Raw genomic sequence first — 15,838 nt, forward strand, 5'->3', positions numbered from 1 at the left:
GATGGTGGAAAATTAGTATTTTGGGTTTCAGCAATTGTTGCGTTTTAATAATAATTATTCTGAACGCAACTCGGTTAAGCCTGAAATGATAAAGATTTCCCAAAAAAAATTATTGGATTAATTTTATTTCTTTTCTCGAAATTACTTTTCGACCTTTGCTATTCCTACGTTTAGTTTTAAACATACATAAAGGGACGTGGCAAGTAGGTACACCGCACTGGTCAGTGGTTCGACCGATAGCGTTAGGTACCTACCCGAAATGGAGAAAAAAACAAATTTTTATAATAATTGTTAAACCGCTGCAATAGGACGTAAATATTTTGCATTTTTTAAGTATTGCTCATTTTCTCGATTTCGTCGATTTAGAGGATGTAAAATGTCTCGGCTGATTTTAATAGTGTGTATTATAATATTAAAGTAATGATAACCACTGACGGGTTACGTATGGCGTATCGGCCATACCCATCTCGGCGTCTCGCACTCAGGCTCCTATATTATGGATAAAAAAACCTACAATGTACCTTTCGTGGAAAGGAGTTCACCTTACAGTAAAACACATTATAACTGAATTCCGTACCGTACTTACGAAAATCTTAAAATAAAATGCAACCTTCCACAAAAGGTTCACGGACCAAATATCTTCAGTTCTCAACTCTTGGGATTTCATCGATTCCGTCAGACCTTTTTTATTAGGGGCAAAAGTGCATTGATTCCGCCAGTAACAATTCCGTCGACTTTAAGTTGTAAATTTCGGTAACTTAGGGTTGGACTATAGTTTTTCATGCCAAGAAAAATATGTTAACTTGACGGACTAGAAAAGTTTGGTGAAATACGTATACCTATTGACTTCTCGAATACAACAATTACAAATCGTATTTTCATTTTTCACTAATCGTTTTAACAATTATAGACACTGTTGATAGCGTAATTTGCGATTTTATTATAGTCATACCGCTGACATTTTTTTCAAGTCGGCACAAAATAGAAAACTTGGATATTTAACAGAAATTAAAAATTGTGAGTAATTAGTAAATTTAGTATTTATATTATAAAATATATACTTATTGAAGTATTGAGTAATTATTATTATATCATAGTAGTACAATTGTGTACAATGCATGACAAGCTCAACGAGAAACCTATATGGCTATAATTTTTGTATGAATAGTATACATAATAATATTAAAAAATGTATTATTTGGTGTTAAATAAATTTGGGGTAAATGTAAATAAATTTTTTAACTAAGTTAAGGAGTAACGAGGATAACCGCAGGTAAAAATTGGTAGCTGGCAGCAACGATAATAATAATATATTTTTTAAAAACTATACCTGTACGAGTAAGTGCTGGCGTAATCAATTGGTGGACCCAACCCTCACTTCGCAATTCGATTAAAATTTAAAACCCTAATCAATTTCATCATCACCTCAAAACTCTTATCTAAATAGTATTTAATATGATACCTCAAGTTTACTAACTCCTCGAATACGTACCCATAAAACTATAACATGTAATATTAATTTTTTTTTTATCCATTTACTATTTTACCTAATCAATTCATTTAGGTATTACTGCAAACACAGCTATATACAATACCTAACACTTCTCAAATCGTAAGATACGGCCAGCTATGATGCCGCTGTTACGATCGAAATGAAATGAAATTACTTATAATAAATAACAATAGACAATAGTCAACGTGCCATCTGCTGCACCAGTCGGCTTGTTCGCTCACGACGATATATTATTATTTTCGTTAAAATATGTTTTATCATACGAAAAGTGTCCCACGTCCCGATAACCGATTTAAATATTCGTTCCGTTTCAGGAGGGCAACCGCAATGCGGAGGCATTCGTTTTCTTGAACCATTATTTGGATTTGACGGACGCCATAGCGGATGGACAGAACGACATGATCGACGACACAGACTTACAGGGCACAGACTTCCCGACCAACGTACCGCTACCGCAGACCATGCATGTGGAAAACGAACAACACGAACAAGTCAGGGAATGGATCCTGACGAACGCCATGGACCGAGACGTCAGTCAGGTGAAAGACAAAAACTCATATAATATAACATATTATTTTAGAGATCGTGTACAATCCACTAACTGTATTGTGATAGCCTTAACCTCTGATTTACCTTACATTGGAATACGGTTTGCTGTGATACTTACAGGGGGCACCAAAGTGAAAGTTTTGAAAAATATGGTGTGCCAAGCGTAATAATGCACCTTGGCAAAATATTAAGCCTTATTTCACAAGGTATAGATAGTTAAATTTTTTTAAGTCATTTTAATTCGTTGTCCCTGGTCATAAACTTAAAAGTGTATGAGTTACATACAGCTATTTGAAATTTTAAAATAATGCGATTTCAACACCACCGAATACAAATCAGTTTACTTGTGGATTCCCAAGGCCGTAGCTGGAACAAATATTAGGGAGGGGCTTAAAACCAAATCATATATTTTCATAATATATAAAAATGAACTTAAAAAATGGAGGTACTTATATAATATTATAATAATACATATAAATAAAGATTTTTATTTATTACATTTTTGATAAATGTATACAATTTTAAATTAAATATTTTTATAGTGCCTATAAGGTACAGCAGTTTTTTTTCTTTTGGAAACGATCAATCTGGTTTGATTTAAATTTGCTTATGTACACTCAAAAGAGCTAGTAAGACCTGTAAGGCATACTTCAATCATACACTTGGTCAAATGGGTTTCGTAAATATTTTTTTAATCTTTTCATGATAGAAAATGCGCGTTTTGCACTTCTAGTGCTAAAGTCAAAACTGGTAACGTAGTAACTGGTAAAGAAAAGTTTTACTTGGAAAAAATTCAGAATATATTACATTTAGTATTCGGCGAAAAACGGCAATAGGTAATGGTATATAATAGTCTTCAATATGAGTTCTCGTCATCCGTCGATAAAATATCGTATATGACATATTATGTATATTATTGCCATACCAAAATAAATGCCAACAAAATTCGTATTCCTACGATTATCAATGATATCAGGTATAACAATACAAACGTAATATACATAGTTAGGTATAATAATATAACTAGGGACACATGGTAAATTATTAAAATTAATTTTGTTTCATAAATTAAATTCATTAACTATATAAGAAAAGTTTCGTTGATCCCAACCCCTCCTCAAATACGGCCTTGTAGATTCCGATTGATTTTCCCAAAACGTGTACTTTGGTAACCCTATAATATATAGCTACTACAGCCAGCAAACCGTATTTCAATCTAAGGTCATCGGACATAATATTATTATAAGACGTTTCTATCCGTTTTGAGTGGTATGCGTTTCTAATACTATACTAATTTATAAAACAATTTGTCATGTCACGCGAAGTTTTTCCCATACGAAATAACATCATGCTCTGTTTAATAATAATCTGTTGGGGAAAAAATAAATAGGAAAAACGAAATAAAGGCAATAATATTAAAGTGGCCCATATAAAAACTCGGTATGTAAGTCGGCTGGCTGTCAGTGTCCAAAGTACGACAATCGTCGTATTGTCTCCGCCATTCAAAAATCGTTTTACTTCTTCCTTTTTATTTTTTAATAAGGTCTCATGTCACGCGTTCGGATGGATATCGATCTCGAGAGCCGTAAGCCTTAAGGTTCGATTGTAATCGAGAAAAAAAATTATAAATATATGCGCAAAAGAATGTCTCACGAAAAATTAATAATTAAAAGTCACGGGGTGATGCGAATTACAGTGTTTCGCCACTTGAATAAACGTATTATAGGAGGTGTATAATATTACAACTTTCAAAATATTGACATTTTAAACTTATAATTAAGGTGAGAGGTATTATAACAATTCAATTAATTTTCTGAATATTAATTAAAGGGATTTTTTTATAGAAATTTATTAATTCAAAAAATTAATTATATTGTTTCTTCGTGATAAATCGAAACGTATTTTTTTACAAGCTATTAAAAAATTTTGCACAAATATTACAATTTTCACTTAAAAGATTTATTTGCATACTTTAATTATAAGTTAAATTTACTTTTGCATAATATTTAGTGAGGGCGTTTTTTTTTTAATTAATGGTTAGTTGTTGATCAATAGCTAATTGATTATGACTACCTAATTAGTTTATAATAGTTCCATTTTTTTTTTTACTGAATTCACTTACAGTAAAAGTCAATATAACAAGTATGCTATTATTTTTTGTAATATTACCTGATGGTAATTAATAACAAGCGGCTAGTTTCCAACATTTTCTAATATTTGTTAAGAAAAAATTGTAATTTCCTTGAATATTTTCACTTATTCCTCCCCAGTCCCTATAGTTTCCTAGTCTCCATTATTTTGTTCGTGCAGAAGCACCTTTGAACTGAAAATACTTCCCTCAATTTACATGGAAAATAGATTACCTATAGTCCAATCAATGATTTAAGTTATATTATTGTATAATGTTATTATCATCAAAGTTAGTCAGAAAGATGCTTCAAACTGGCTTTAATTGAATATTTAGTAGCATTAACAGTTAATTTTTAGCGTTTTGAACGTGTCTATTACATATTATAATATTATAATCATGCCTATAAATTCACAGACTACAGTTGAACAAAAATCGTTGTATAATAATATAAATTTGGTCTCGGGACAACAATTTTTTTTTCATCAAGAATATGTAAATCGTTATTATAACACAAAAACATACAAACGTTGTTATAAACGATGCAAATAGCGTAATTATAGCTTTTACAAATAAATATATGTTTTATTTTGTTTAAACTTTCATTTTTATTCGACCGATAATGTTATTATAATGTAGAAAAATATTAAAAATTCTCACCAAAGTTCCCTTCATATTATAAAACCAAAATGGATTAAATATTAAACATAAAAAGTTTAATAAAATTATTGTAGCACCCCTAGGTGGTTGTAAATGTTTCTTTTAAAGGTAATTTTTCCTTAACGACATTAAATTTTAAATGGAGTTTAAAAAAATTACTGCAAAAATACTACCTATATAGGATGGGCCAGTAGACTATTCTGTTTCGCTTTAAGGCTCGAAGCTAAAAGAAAAACACCATAATTCACCTTGTATAAATAGTTGTAAAAGGTTTTTATCGTCCTGTGTGTTTAGTTGAGAGCTATAAAATTTTCCCTCGTAAAATATCTAAAATATATCTATATGTATACTATATATGAGTACTTCCACAAAGCCTCCATATTTTTTTTTTTTTTTAATGAAAGTAGGCTTTGAACAGAGTTTTTTTTATGCTTATAAACTGACCTGAAACGTTATAAAACAACAAAATTATTGTTATAATGTAATTTAACAACCAAAATAACGATAAAAATATAAATTAGAATCAAAAAATAAAACGTTCACAGTACCTATTACTTGGTGTGTCAATAGCGAATTCTATGGTTTTACACATTGGTATGCAAGGTATTATACTGACTTACCTAATAATTAACCGATCGAAAAGTCATCGTTAAGTACTGATACCTAGGTAAGTAGGTACCTATTGTTATAATACTAATACCGCCGGTGTATGAATTATTAGAATAATAAGAATTATGGCCGAATGCAATAACCGGAACAAAATATTGAAGGTACGATTAAAGCCTCATCAAAATTGAAATGGAAAACAGTAGTAGGTACTTTTGAACTTTTCTGAAAAACAAAAAACAAAAATAGATAGGTACATAAATTTCCTTTTTTCGCTCTTGGGAATTTTCAGTTTGAATTACAGATGCAACGTTTCGCCTACTGCAATTCAAACGCCAACCCGTTCAGTTCGTAAGTTTTAAATTGTCGTTGTCGTACACACGCGCATATATAATATAATAATATGTATATGTATAACTATGCACATGCATGACTGTACAATTTTCATAAATTCCATTTTAGTAACAATACGTACGTACGTAGACGGCGTGCGTACAGACGTGTATTATAGTTCATATTATTAGATAGTATATAATAAAATGTATATTATAATAATAATAATAAATAATAATATAACGCGTTGTGCATTATGTATAGAAGCGTGCAAGAAATAAATATATATATAGGGTGGTGGGTAGGGGTGGTTATTCAGAAAAAAAATCCCATATTATAAGATATTATAATGCATTGTTATTCACTTTTGTACGACGTTTTTTTTATAAATTTGAAATTACATCGTCATTCAGAAAAAAATCGTATATTCCGTTAAGAGGACTCTAACCATGCGTTTGTTGTCACCGTGTTACCAATGTATCACAAAGTAAATTTCCGTTCGCTAGTATCATTAAGGTGCTGTTAGTTTTGATATTTTTGGAACGAATCAACCTATTATCAAACTTTAAGGTAAGAACATTAACTGTTGCCTGTCGGCAATTTTTTCGATATTTTTCTTTTTAACCAAGGTATGGGAATGTGAAATATACCTAACAAATTATAAAATATGCTCAAATCTGGTATGAAAATTAAAATATCCTGCAATAAAATCCTACGTGCTTAAGCACGGATAATGTTCTTACCTAAAAGTTCGATAAAAGGTCAATGCTATTAGTTTTGATATTAGAGTGATCTAATATCAAAACTAACAGCACACTATTTAAACTAGTGAATGAACATTTGTTACGTTAATACTTATATATGTGTAAGATAGAGACGACAAATACATGGTGAGCGTCCTGTTAAATGCAATATTATCGTTATTAGTTAATAATAAAATTATTCCTTGTCTGTCGATGAGTGTTGCAAACATTTTCCGACACTTTTATAATTTTTGTCCATCAGTTTATCTGTATTCAAACTGCAAATATCGTGATTCATGATTATTTTTGTTTTCGATTTGGATTCATGTTATAGTGTGCAGAGGTTGGAATGTGTGGGTTGCATAGACGCAAATATGATCTATTTTGGAGGAGAAGGGGGGGGGGGGGTGGTTGCCTTCATATTTTTTCTTTGTTAATCTGTGTAAAAATCTCTCCCTCGTTTTACCATGCTAAATAAACATTAAATTATTATGTATGTGCGTAACTACTTTAATGATTGTAGGTGCATTATACATTGTAAGTATGGTAAATGGTTATAATGGTACCTATCTATTCTTTTAATCGATAATGTTTGATGACCAGAAAAAAATATTTTTAATTTATCAGTATAACCTCAACAGTTTTCATCATCAAAAGTTAATATTCATAAGAATGTTCTCCATTTACATTTATTTCTTACGTCAAGAAATATTAATCAATTAAACGTTTAATACGATTAAAAACGTTACATTAAATTGTAATAATTTTTTGTAGAGATAATTGATTTTACACTTGTATATATAATAATATTCATTGATCTTCTGACGGTGACAATAATTAGGTATGCTTTGAAATAATGACATGAAACGTACTTTGCGCTAACGTAAAATGTTTAATTATCTACCCCTACTTGATTTTGAATGTATATTTATGTCCATAATAATATTTTATCATGCAGCCAAGGGAATACCACTATACCAGGTATACAAAGGTTTGAATAATAATTTTATGCTCGGCTAAAATGCCTAAATAATTATTATAATATATTATGTACAATAATTTCATACAATGATAATACCTATACCGATAATATACCTATTATATATGATAATAAATATAAAGATATTTTATGTAAATACAAACATAATTAAACAAACGTAATTCCTAAATTACAAACATACGGTCTAAAAAACGACCATTGAAATGTAAACACAACATAATCTAACCTGACAGCTGTGTGGTTTTCGAACACTTTCATCCAAGTCACAATACACTGTCGGTGTAAGCCGTAAGGTATAAGCCATAAGGTATAATAGCTTAAATATTTTCTAATAAAAAAAACCAAAATATAATAATATCATGTACTCCATCATATAGGTAGGTATCGAACCTAACTGATGATACCTATATACTAAGTGAAGGTATATATTATTATTTTAAAGTTAATTTTATCACAATAAAATATTATCTAATTTTATAGGTATATTTCAATATTTGTATATTATGTGTTACATTATTTTTTTAATTAAGGTTTCGACAACTGAGGTCTTTATAGCAGTTTATAGTCTGTTACTGTGGGGGAGGGTACGGTTGCAGGTTGGTTTGTACACGCGTGTAAGTGTGGCAACTGGCAAGGATTTGTCACTGAAAATCCGGGTGGTCACCCATCCGGGAACTATAGTGACACCGGCTGCTGCGTACACTCTGTACACGTTTCGTGACTGAATGCCAACACCACGCCACACCAAACCACGCTTACATTATTGTATATTTATTATCACACATAAAAGTGTAAAAAAACAAACAACTTTTATTAAAATCATTAATGTTTAGGGATACCTACCTTATTACTCACAGTTTTATTTAAATATTTATAAAATAATAATCAAAACGAAGGACTAGATGAACATTGTTCATAATTCTTAAGCCCATAATTTTATTATAACATATGCTAGTGTTCCTTTAAAAAAAAAAAATTTTAAAAAGTGAAAGTGAACGACTTCGTATCTTACGCATTGAACGTAAATGTGAAAAAAAGTCTTTTTTTTTTCAATTGAACTTCCAAAAACTGAGTATAGGTGCCTATTTATAATATGTAAGGAACCAGGTTCAATTACCCGGAACTCTTATATAAAATGTCATTATTAATCGTGATATAGTCATAAAAATTAATTAAAACGATTTTAATAGTATTTAATGTTATTGTGATAATTACACAGTATAGGTATAAGGTATACTTATTTTGTTACCTACTTAATGCGTTAATGTAGGTCCTTTGTATTCAATATATTTTATACAACGTTTTATTCTGTTTTGTCTTTCTCACCGTATGGACTTTATAACTTTATGCCATTTTCAAATATATTCTAAACTGGATGCATTACAAGGGGCGGTTCCATTTTCCTCCAAAAACGAGATACCGTTTTCCTCCACTGTCCATTTTCCTCCACAAAAAAAAGGTTGGTTTCCATTTTCCTCAAAATTATTTTAGACTGTAATTTTTCTATTTTCATCCAATATGTTAGCCAGTGTTGTAGTATTACGTTCCGTATTATAAGAAGAGTAAAGCTAGAATCTAGGGCTTGCAAACGTTATATTTGACAAAAAACAATTGAAATTTGTAAACATAATTATAACGGAAAACGATAATCAAAAATAATTAAATACCGCAAAACAAAACATAACTATTAACAAAATATATTATATATCAAACAAAACATAACGAAAAACGTATCATTAAACGAAAAATAGGGCCATTACCTACCCGAATTAGTTATTATTTTTAAATTTTATAGATATTAACACCATTTTAAATAACGATAAACGCAAGACTTGTATATCGTTTTAGTTATGAATAATGATAAACGAAAAAGTTTCGTAACGTTTTAATGGTAAATAACATAAAACAGAATTTTTTTCAAATGCAAGCCCTGCTATAGGATCACATTTTCGGTTGATACATTCTGGTATCAGCTATATCTATATCAGCTGTCGATGAAGCCTAATAAAGAATATATTTTATTTTTTTGATATGCATAAATTATTAACTATTTTATTATTTTATTTATTATTTATTGGAGGAAAACGGTATCTCGTTTTTGGAGGAAAATGGCTACGGCTATTATAAGTACCGTCCGGCTATATTCCAAAAAAAAAAAAAACCCAACTGATATATAAAATAGGTACGGTGCTCTGTGTCCGTATATATGACCTAGCTCGGGTCAATCAGTTCACGGGCATGTCATTAGGGTCGGTATACCTAGTTTTGTAGACAAATCCGACTGAGATGGGCAATCTAACCTTGGCAGATTGGATACGGCGCTTGTGGTGTATACTTCGGTTTCAACGTGATAACTTCATTATAAAATCCATTTAAGTGTAGGTATCGCCATCCTCCGGTGTCTACCCGGCTAAATGAACAACAAATGTAAAAGACGCAGATTTTTAACGCGGTCAAGTGAGTGATATGGTTCCGTACTCCGTAGACATATATTTTTAAAATGTCACCCTAAGAATTAATTTCATGGCAAACAACACTCATTTAAGTCATCTTATCGAAAACTATTAGGTACCTAATATTTTAGGAGATTTTTTTTTTATAATATTTTGTACTAAGTCACGTTTTTGTAAAATAAATTATAATTTGTATGTTATTTATTTTTTGAATGAGAACTTTATACCCTTACGGACATACGGCATACCTATCAATGTTTTAATTCCTTAATAGAATATTTTCCTGATTATAATCAACATTATCAATATAATATCTATAATATAAAAATATGAGTATTATTAAAATTATATTCCAACCGAGCATATAGACAAGGGCACACACAAGGGGGCGGGAGCGGTCACGGCCCCACCAGTTTTTTTGCCAATGTTTGTATATTATGTAAATATAGCCCCCCCCCCGGCGAAAATGTATGTGGGTGCCCTTGTATATAGGTACTTAGTTAATTAGTTATATAAATATAATATTTAAAGTTTCGATGAGAGGTTTAGCGTAATGGTGCCCCGAAATATTTTGATCCACTCACCAAACTTTAAATACTTATACTACCTAATACCTATAGATAATATTGACAAATCGCTCGAAACGCGATTATTGTAATATATACAATATCAGAAAAATATTTTGCTTCGGAGTATGAAATTAAAAACGTAGGTACCTACCTATGTCCTACCATGCAACGATCCAAAATAATAATAGCTACAATTTAAAACGCTGTATAGTTTTTGTTTCAAACGTTTGGTAATCTTATGAATTTAAACTATGTAAAAAAAAAAATATATATCAAAAACGTCAACTACACTCGACAATAAAATCAATGTTTAACCTTAAACAATGCAATAGATGGTCCTATTCAGTTGTGTGGAATGTAGCTGTACTAATATAGTATTATGTACCTACTTAAATATTATACTATAAATAGTTGGGTAGTCGATAAAGGACGGTATGTTCGTTATTATAATTAAGGAAGGTTAATTGCTGGATATTAATTTATAATGAAAAACGGGGTTTATAATAATTACGTTAGTATAATACCCATGCATATAATAATATAATTTATGATAATATTAATATAGATATATACTATCTATCATATTTCCAAGTTGAATTCACTGTACGTACATAACCAATATTATCTACCATTGTCGATTTATTCATAATCGCATGTTTTAAATAGATATAGCTTGCAACTTACCAGTAATTCGTGTTTTACGGAACTTTTTATTATTAACAATCGGCGCCAACAATTATAGGTCGTCGATTGGGCAGTGGGTATACATAGCCAGTTGAAGCTGGGTTCATAACGCGTTATCCGGAAACCGATAAATAAATAATGAAAAAAATGCCTCTTACATTATACATTCCAGTAGGGTCTATTTTTTTGTCCATTGCAATCACGTCTGTAATAACATCAATTTGATTTAAAATATTCATTATAAGTCTACGGACATGAATTACACGGTATATTATATCCTCGGTCATTGCAGCTGACAGTTTTAACTCTCCAGTCTGCAACGAGTGTCCCACTTTCGGCGTGGTCGACGCTATATAATAATAATATTATATAAACTGTATAAAGATTAGTTTACTAGAACAGACGGTGCATCGGCGCGCGGCGTAGCAACTTATAATATAATAACCTGCAGGACTGTGAATTAAATTCTGCACATACATCAACGTTCAAGTTGGTGAAATATGCTCTAAAACATCACAACATTTTATAAGTATCTAATATGCAAAAACAGCGCATGCTTGAGTTAATCAGAAAAGCTATAAATTGTATGATAATATGCGATAAATTATATAGTATTTCTAATATTATTAGAAATAGAAAATACTAATAATGTTACGAAATATTAATATACTGAATAAACCTCAGTTATAATTCCGTTAGTGTTTATTCTTAATCTTACGGTTGAACCAATTATTGTTTAAAGTGTATTGTTCTGCGTTCAGACAAAAATCCAAATCCCAAAACAAAGAGGTGTAGCCGTGACTAGGTACGCAGTATTCTTTATTTTATAAATTATTGGTAGGTCATATTTTTAATCAATGGTGGTGTTTGACGCCGAGTGGGTGCGCTGCGAGTGGATATGCTTGTAACATATATGGACAAGCCACCACTTGCAGGGGAGAGAAAAGGGGCAATTACAACCCTAAAATTATTTAAGTACCTTTATCATTTAATACTATATATGCGTATAGATAATTGCTGAAAAAAAATCGCCGATGGTTAAACTTTCGGCATTTTCAACGGTAGGTATACTCGAAATAAACGTAGTCGAGATGTAATTCCACCTGTGTAGATACCACATCCTACAATCATCGTAGATAGATAAATATGTTATTAAGAGTGTTTTTCCAATGTAGGTACTAAATACTAATAGATAGAGGTGGATACACGATTAAATGTTTAGGGTATGGGACAATATAATTAGGGGGACCGGGGACGAGGTGGCCGAGTGGTCTAAGGCGTCGGTTTCGGCGCTGCTGTCGCTGGTTCGATCCTCGGCCACTGGGCGGCATTTTTCTTCGGGCAAGTCACGGTGTCCGGAGAACAAGTGCCGCCATCCCCCACCCAGGCATGGCAGATACCTACGGGTGCCCCAATCAAAAATTCTGCCACAACAAACACACACATGTTCCTCCCCCTATCAACAAAAACCTACAGACAAAAAACAAAAAAAGCTAATGGCCTAAGTTCAATAAAAAAAAAAAATAATATATATATAACTAGCTGATCCCGTGCACTTCGTTACCCGTTAAATGTACAAACTGTATATGACTCAAACTTTGTTCACTGCGTTATTTAATATTCGGTGTGTGATGTTCTAGAATTATCTTAACTTTTCTGTTGCCCAGGATAAAAATTCTGATTCACAGCAGTACATTTTCAGGTAGGCAATCTACCTACGGTAGATCGCGGACCCCGTGCTATTTGTACGTAAGTGTATAATTTAACTCTACGCAATATCAAAGTTATACCTACCAAGTTTGTCGTTTTTACTTAATTCCACCTACGATGGATTAATATAATAAATTAATACAAAAACTTAACCTAACCCTACTAAAATCCAATGAGTAAAAAAAAAACAAATTTAACCCTTTTTAAATTAGCCTATCTTCTTCCCAGTGATCTAATCTACCCAATTAAGAGGCCATAACTCCGGAATCACTTATAGCACAGCATACAAACTTAGATAATAGCCGATTCTCAGACATATATATTGATACAAATAATAATATTAATCAACAAACATGCCAGATTAACCAATAGCAACTAATATATAATACACTATTATTATTTTTATAGTAATATTTTTTTTTTATTTATATAACCAATAGCAACCATTTATAAACAAATATTTCTACCGTAAATTATCAAAATCCCTGTTTGAGCACTTCTATTATTTTTTCTGGACAACCCTTATCACTTAGGGGTATGAAAAATAGATGTTAGCCGATTCTCATACCTACTGAATATGCACAAAAAATTTCATCAAAATCTGTCAAGTCATTTCGGAGGAGTATGGCAACGAAAACTGTGACACGAGAATTGTATATATTAGATTATCTATAAAATAACATTTTTTAACATATTATGCTGCAATTTTAATTTTATTTCTAATATATCTATACTATATAAATATACTATATATATGTAAATAAATGTATGTCTGTCTGTCTGTGTGTCCATATTACCATGGCAACCATATATATGTTACCAGCAATATGTGCAGAAATTCATTCATTACATATTAGGACGAGATTTCCGTCCGTGTGTGACTCCACAGGCAACCAATTATATATTATTTTGATATTTCCGATGGAATGTTTTGTATATAAATGGTTGCCATGGTGATATGTAAAACATATTATTCATAAAGAGTTGGCAATTTTAATGGGCAATGAAGTGCACGAGATTAGGTATTTTTATACATATATATAGATTAGACTTCTAATTTAAAAGAGAGATGACCAACCCCGGGTGGTGCTCAAACAGAGATTTTGAGATTTCCGATCAGGGATTTTTGTTTATAAATGGTTGCCGTGGGTTTCAAAGCTATAATAATAATAATTATTGGTTGCCATTGGTTTAAAATTGTTGTTATGGTAGGCACTCGGTGACTGCCGCGGTATAGCTATTGCATAGCAATTTTCTAGCTATCATGTAATTATAACTATTTATTTTTGTATGATATTAATTCAAGTTACACTTTTTGAGCGAAACGACCGAAAAGGAAATGACAAAATTAGTTTTTTTTTGATAATGGTAGATAAACACCGTACGGAAATATTTTATTCAAGACTTTTTTTGCTTAGCAACTGGTTGGACTGCAAATAACAAAAATAATAATAACATCTTACGGTCACGCTTTTTCGTTACAAAAATTTTTTTTCAGTCACCACGCCAGGCCCGAGATAAAAACTATGCAATAGCTTAAAAAATATTTTATTCATATAGCGTTGGAATTTTTAATGGGCAACGAAGTGCACGGGATCAGCTAGATGAATGTTTGTGTGTACCTAGATTATAGACCTCTGGGAAGAAGATGGGCTAATTTAAAAACGGTTCCATTTGGTTTTTTTTATTCATCGGATTTTGTATTAATTGATTGATTATATTAATCCACCGTAGGTGGAGTTAAGTAAAAACGAAAAACTTGGTAAAACTTTGATACTTTAGAGTTAAATCAAACACCTACGTACAAACAGCAGGGGGTCCGCGATCTATCGCAGGTAGATTGGCTACCTGATAATATACTGCTGCGAACCAGAATTTTTATTCCGGGCAACAGAAAAGTTAAGATAAATCTAGAATACCATACACCGAATATTAAATAACGCATTGAACAAAGTTTGAGTCATAAACAGAGGCGGAGTTACCATTTTTCCGCCCCTAGGCATTACAACATTAGGCATTACACTAGCGCCCCGTACATTGGCGTGCTCACACCGGGGGGGGGGGGGGGTAATGTCCCATGAACTAAAACAAAACTATAAAAATTGTATTTAGGTATTTACTATTTTTATATTTATACATACCAACTAAACAAATAAATATTTGTACAATTTTGCATGGGTACATTTGTACACTTGTACAATAATTAAATCATTTTGCGCCTTGATTTATCTGAGCCCTCGAGTCTCTCTAATCGTAATCGATTAGCAAATTTCTGAGCAGTCGCCAGTCGTCGCAATATTTATTATTATCAATTACTTTATCAAGACACCTGATTTCCAGAATTAATTCCAGTATTCTAATATAGTGGTGCCGGGTGCGGGGTGAGGCGGGTCCAGTGGCGTGTTGAACTCATTTTTGTTGAGGAGCAAAAATGAATACAAGGTACCCACCCACCCCCTTGAAGTTTATAACGGCATTTTCGATTCAGCAAAATAGTTTAAATTAAAAATGTACAAAATATGCGTACATTTGTAACGATTTGTATAATCGGATACGATATTTCTACGATATATTATATCTAGTCACCTAGGTAGCTAGGTATTTTGTGGCAGGGCGACCACCCACCCAGCCACCAACAAAATTTTGAAGGAGCGATATGGCTCCAAAATAATACCTTCGACACGCCACTGGGCGACCTGTCCCCTGCCCTGGCTATATACAATGTAGTATTGTACCCGGCGGCCCGCGAAGCAGTATATCTGACCGCCTTGGCTTGTGTTTTGCGCATGCGCCATTCGCAATATTGTACGCGTTTACGCCGCACACCCGTATACCGTCTCACATGCATTAACATAGGCCTCGTCGAGTGTCGATGTCGAACCTCTAGCGG

General features: G+C 31.8%; 1 protein-coding gene across 1 annotated transcript in view; it reads left to right on the forward strand.

Moving 5' to 3' along the window:
- Positions 1-15,838, forward strand: part of LOC100568839 (intraflagellar transport protein 172 homolog) — a 110,000-nt gene that overhangs the window by 92,806 nt on the left and 1,356 nt on the right. The window contains exon 30 of the mRNA XM_003245979.4: positions 1,828-2,052. Coding sequence (XP_003246027.1) covers positions 1,828-2,052 — 225 coding nt within the window. The remainder of the gene's footprint in view (positions 1-1,827; positions 2,053-15,838) is intronic.

Source organism: Acyrthosiphon pisum, chromosome A1, assembly GCF_005508785.2.
Source record: "Acyrthosiphon pisum isolate AL4f chromosome A1, pea_aphid_22Mar2018_4r6ur, whole genome shotgun sequence".
NCBI classification, from domain to species: Eukaryota; Metazoa; Arthropoda; class Insecta; order Hemiptera; family Aphididae; genus Acyrthosiphon; species Acyrthosiphon pisum.